The 5,724-nt window shown below is 33.6% G+C and overlaps 1 protein-coding gene across 1 annotated transcript; it reads right to left on the bottom strand.

Annotated features, from left to right (window-relative positions):
- Nucleotides 1-295: 295 nt before the first annotated feature.
- LOC131629475 (casein kinase 1-like protein 1) lies at nucleotides 296-4,951 on the bottom strand. The gene is made up of 12 exons (XM_058900264.1): nucleotides 4,642-4,951; nucleotides 4,516-4,556; nucleotides 4,128-4,197; nucleotides 3,840-3,988; nucleotides 3,655-3,750; nucleotides 3,487-3,557; nucleotides 2,038-2,099; nucleotides 1,882-1,945; nucleotides 1,721-1,805; nucleotides 1,508-1,634; nucleotides 1,280-1,362; nucleotides 296-1,121 (listed from the first exon to the last, which is right to left on the bottom strand). Exons 1-12 carry the CDS (start codon nucleotides 4,715-4,717, stop codon nucleotides 825-827), a joined length of 1,221 nt encoding a protein of 406 aa, XP_058756247.1. The 5' UTR covers nucleotides 4,718-4,951; the 3' UTR covers nucleotides 296-824.
- Nucleotides 4,952-5,724: the final 773 nt, after the last annotated feature.

The following is a 5,724-nucleotide window of genomic DNA, read 5'->3' as shown; positions in this document are numbered from 1 at the left end:
CATGTGCTTGCCCCGCCCCGCCCCGTTTTTTTGCGGGCATGAGCTTTTTCATACAATTTTACTATTTTTAGTCCTAAAAGGCTCAATGCCCGCGGGCTTTCCCCGCCTCACTTTTTTGCGGGACCGAACAAGGTTTTAGACCCGCACTCTTCAATATGCCCGCCCGCCCCGTTTTTTCACGGGCTTTTGCGGAGCGGGCCTAAACGGGGCGGGCATGCCCGTTTGCCACCCCTACTTGCAGGTACATCCACTCCTCCTCATCACCAACATTGTGCTCGAAACTGTTGGCCTACCTTTGTTCAACCGGTAAGGTCAATTTCAATACAACTTTCTTTGTTCCCAGTGCTATTAATATAATTTAGAAACAACCATGCAAGATAAACACAACTATCAATGTAGTTTAATGAAAACCTTTTCAGCAGATTAAAAATTATTTATCATAAAGGTTTACAATGAAAATAGCAACAAGAAAGCTGATGAAATAGTATGATCTCAGCTTGATAGAAATAAAATAAGGTAAAACATTCCAAGTTTCTCATACCAGCATAATTTCCAGATACTTGCATAGTGGTCCACATGACCCTGTAAACATCTGGTAGACCAATACAGTAGCTTACAGGAAAAAATGTTTAAAAAATTTGGTGTTCCGACCAGAAGTGAAGTGCCAATTAAACCTCAACTTTACAGAAAAGCACAATCCCTCGATAGAGGGACAGGTTAGCAACACAAACCTGGATTTTCAAGTTCAGATCCAAACTTTTTTACGGCTGAACTTCACAAGTAGTGGCAAACAACTCATAGTCAATAGATGAGAAGGTGAGATATTAAAAATGGGTCCTCCCATCATTTTCTAACTGCAAACCCTCCATGCTCCTAAGGGCACTTTCATAATTATTGGCTTGAGAAACATTTCTCCAAGCCCGTGCTACTCTCTGGGGATCAGAAGGTCCAATTGGTAAACTTCTTTGCCTACCAAAAATTCTGTGTGCTGCTCCAGGGCTTGCCTCAGCAGTGCGTGTACGGATATCTGATTCAGCACCAACAACTGCATCACGACTACTAGAAACAGCAACTCGCCTTGATGATCTACTTGACTGACCCAAGACATTGGCACTTGATAGCTGCACAATCACATATGCGACATTATTGAATTTGCAAAAACAAAGCTAATGCAGTTGCACGTGAAATCTGGCATAGAATTAAATTTAGAATCTACGAGTTCCATCCATTTTAGATGAATTGATAATCACGACTGGGCTAGAAAAAGAATAACACTTACGATGGCCGGTGCTGGAGGTGTAGTAAGCTGTGATTGCTGATAACTCAAGATAGTCCAGTCAAACACGTAATCAAACTGGAATCCTGTTGATATGTTAATTTAATAATGTATGCAGACTTAAAGAAAGATCATACATAGATTCAAATGCAAAGTTTGAGAGAGTATTTAAATGATAAACGTAAGAAATGAGGAAAAAGTTATCCATTCAACATGATAGTAACTTCAAACCTTCACGAATAAAAAGGTCGCGGAATATCCTTTTGAGATAAGCGTAATCTGGCTTCTCATCAAACCTTAATGAGCGGCAGTAATGGAAGTATAATGCAATTTCTGTTGGATAACCCTGACACAAGGCCTGTAAGCAGTAGTAAATTCTTAGTATAGGTCATGAAGGAATAGATAATATAAGCACTAAAAAGACCGCGTAACAATTTAACCTACTTCAATCGATGTAGAAACCTTTTTTTCTCTAATTTTCTCATACTTCTGTTTCTTGGTCCCTACTCCAAGTCCCTGCCAAGGAAGACTACAAAGCGAACACAAATTAGATAAAGTACACAGTGCTGGAAGACGCCGAATTATAAGTGGAAAGTAATAATCACCTTCCCCTTAGGAAGTATATCAAAACATAACCAAGAGCCTCTAAATCATCTCTTCGACTTTGTTCTGTGCATCAATCACCAGAGAAGTAGAACAATATTAGATAACAAAATTTAATCATTCAAAATAGAAGTTGAATGAAGGTTCATAACACATACCAATCCCAAGGTGAGCATTCAGGCTAGCATATCTTGCAGTTCCGGTCAAATTTCTATTATCCCTGCAGTGTTGATGATTTAACAGATTACACAAATCACCCCAAAAAATGATTTTCATATTATAGCAAGCAACAAGGTCTACACTTTCAGAATAAATTGCTGAAATATTGATGATATTGCCGACAAGATTTACAACCCGACTTTAGTAGAATCTAGAAACCAGAAACTAAAGTGAAAGGAAGTGTTAAAACAGTATGTATATATTATACTTCTCCACCAAGGCACCAACCCATCAGCTTAATAAATTATATCTTACAAAAAATCAAACAATGGTATCAGTGCAAAATGAAAAGTTGATCACAAATATGAATGGTGTTATGAAGAATAGGGTCACAATGCAAATGCATGCATACAATTCAGTTTTTTTTTTATAACTAGGAGGATTTACTAGCAGATTTAGGCATAGGAGAAGAACCACAGTTTCAGGAAATGCCATGCATTGAATTTCTACTATCATGAATATATTAGGATATTCTGACTAGAAGTCAGCAGAGCATTATTTTGCACAACACTTTATAATGAAGTGTTGTCTCTTTACTCACAATTTACAAATTAGGAGTCCTTGCCTAAGTAGACAGAACAGCTTTAATATTGCAGGGATAGGATCATAGGAGTCCTCAAAGAATATGTGAATTCATGATCAAGTTAAAAATCAAATTTGGAGTCTAGAAAGAAATTATGTTAAAAAAGTTACAAGTAAATATATGTCTCTAATCTCACTATATTCTTCAGTTTTACTTTCATTATTATTGCTTAGTTGCTTTTACAGCTATACAATAACTCGATCTCTGTTTGAAGCAAACAATATTATCCATATACTACTTGGAATCAAGCCAGTTAAATTCTATTAACGGTAAGACTATGAACCATTGAAATCAATTCAAATTTATCTCAATGAATATCAATTCAAACAGCTTCAACTTGTTTTTCTATAAGTATGCCATTGCCACATAAAACCCTAGTCCTTGTCAATTTTCCAGTTTAGAAGCTTCCCGGGAATCACAAATTCCATGTAGAATACAGTGTGTGGAATCATTGAGAAACTGACATTCAGATTTTCTGCATACTAGAATGAATGTTCATTAAAGAAGAAGCAACGGCATTATTGGTATGGATATACTTGGTGCTACGATTGCCACTATAAGATCTGATGATGCATATTTATTTGATATAACATTGTTAATAAAACTATAATAGCACATCCTCCCTAGTCCATAAAATCGTTGTTCTTTTCACATTTAACAGATACGTGATACATGAGTTACAACTGCCATCGGGAAAATGAGGTTCCTAAACTGGGATGCTTTAACTATGCTATCAAGACTAATTAACAATAGGAATAACAAAGATAAGTACCGCATTCAATGCACACCAATGGAATTGTTTTACCTGTAAGGAATGTGTCGATGGGTTGAACTATCTCTGTATTTCTTAGCCAGACCATAATCAATAGCATAAACCTACATGCACATCGATAGGCATTAAATTCTCCAATATAAAAAAATAAAAGTACCATACAATACTTAAAAGATACACATTTTTTACAAGATTAACCACCTTCTTCTCACGCCTTCCTAACCCCATTACAAAATTATCTGGTTTGATATCTCCGTGTATAAATGACTTCGAATGAATGAACTCAACACGGTTAATCTGGAGAAAAAAACAGGGGAGTTCTTAAAATTACTTAAAAGAAATGGCAACAGAAAAGTAGATAGTTAGCAAAGTCAACCAGGGCCTACCATTTGATCAGCAAGCATAAGAACTGTCTTTAGTGATAACCTTCTACTACAAAAGTTAAAAAGTTCTTCAAGACTTTGTCCCAGCAGATCCATCACTAAAGCATTGTAATCTCCCACCACTCCAAACCATCTAACATTTGGAGTTCCGGCTGTCAAAATCAAACTCGAGTTAGACCTGATTATTATAAAAATTGTGCAAGGTATATGGTAAGGGATGTCCCTGGGTCCTTGCAGAAAGCACAAAAGAAAAAAGAGAGATAAAACAATGAATATGAAGATCGTCATTACTTCCTCCCTGGAGAATTTTGTACACCTTGGACTCATACAGCAACTGAGGATGCTTAGTCTTGACATATTCCTATTTAAGCAAAAACCGAACAAAAAAAAAAGTTCCACATAAGAATCACACCAAAAAAAAAAATCACACCAATGTCACTAAGTATCCCACATAAAAAAACTCGAAACCAAATTTCGTATCATAAACCGTAGCCTAAAATTAACAGCCGGAACTAATTTCACATGCAATCATCTCTCGTTACACTAATTTCAGAATAACTAATACCACACACAATCAAAGCCAAATTTTTTTTCAACTACAAAAACACTGAAACCCTAAACCCTAAACGCTGAATCCTAAATCCTAAAATATGAAAACCAATAGATGAAGAAAACTTACAAGCTTAATTGCAACCTCTTCATTAGTTTGAATATTAGTACCTACACAAGAAACAAAATAATCAAAAACCTAACCAAATTATGAAAAATTTGAACAAAATGAGCATAAGAAGAAAAAACAAAGAACCTAAGTAGATCTCTCCAAAGGAACCTCTACCGATCTTTCTACCAAGACGAAACTTATCCACAATACGAGATTCCATTGAAAAATAGGGGAAACGATGAACTTTGAAACCCTAAGTTAACCAGTAAGTAACCAGAATAACGCTTAATTAAAAATAGAAATATTAAATGGTATAAATTGTAACTGAAAATCATGATTATGGAAAGAAGAGTGGAACAGAATAATATGAAAAAGGAATGAAGAGATTTGATTGACTAAAACTATAAATGCAGTCAATTTTTTAAATATTTGAAAATGATCTCTTATATAGTGCCGTTGATATGGGACGTGGCTCAGTGCAAGAAATCGTTTATATTGTTGCAGCCATTTTTCAGTAAATTTAGCACCATTGGATTAATAAAATATATTGAATTAGAAACTCAATCTTTTGTAATCAAATGCAATCTTTTATATATCTGATTATTTAATTAAGGATTGTCCGTTAAAAATTGGTTAAATATTATTTAATACTACTGTAGTTTTTTCTCCGATTATAATTTTATTCATAATTATTCTATCTGATTCTATTTATAAGATATTTGGACAATATACAAATAAGATATGTTGCATATTCAATGCACATAAAAACCAAAATTTTCTCATAAATAGAGGGAGTAAATTTGTAGAAAAAAAATACATTTTTATCGAAAATATATATTTGTTATTCAACACATATTTAATGTGGAATTAAGTTCTATTTTATTATTATTTTTTAAATATTATTGATGATGTGTTGGTGTGTATGTCTTAGTTTTATAGTATAATGTATATTAAATATTAAATAGTAAAAGAATATTTATAAAAGTATTTAATACATACTGATACATTAACTTCGATATGATAATGATAAAATAAAATATAATTATTTGTGAGTGAGATACTAATATCTGTCTAGAAGTAGTTGTTATTCTTACTAAAGATTTTATTACTTAAATAAATTAATAAATAAAAATCATATATGCATCACCAAGAATTATTTGAAATTTGAATTTATTGATAAATAGTTTTTGCAAATTTAATGATGAGTAAATTTGTAATTGAAGAGAA

The sequence above is a fragment of the Vicia villosa genome, linkage group LG1 (genome assembly GCF_029867415.1).
Source record: "Vicia villosa cultivar HV-30 ecotype Madison, WI linkage group LG1, Vvil1.0, whole genome shotgun sequence".
NCBI classification, from domain to species: Eukaryota; Viridiplantae; Streptophyta; class Magnoliopsida; order Fabales; family Fabaceae; genus Vicia; species Vicia villosa.
This window is presented reverse-complemented; position numbering and strand designations above follow the sequence as displayed.

Coding starts and splice junctions, on each gene's coding strand:
- LOC131629475 (XM_058900264.1), bottom strand. CDS start 4,717: ATGGAATCTCGTATTGTGGATAAGTTTCGTCTTGGTAGAAAGATCGGT. Junction 2,100..3,486: donor CATCGACACATTCCTTACAG/GTAAAACAATTC, acceptor TCAACACTGCAG/GGATAATAGAAATTTGACCG. Junction 1,363..1,507: donor CGACCTTTTTATTCGTGAAG/GTTTGAAGTTAC, acceptor ACATATCAACAG/GATTCCAGTTTGATTACGTG.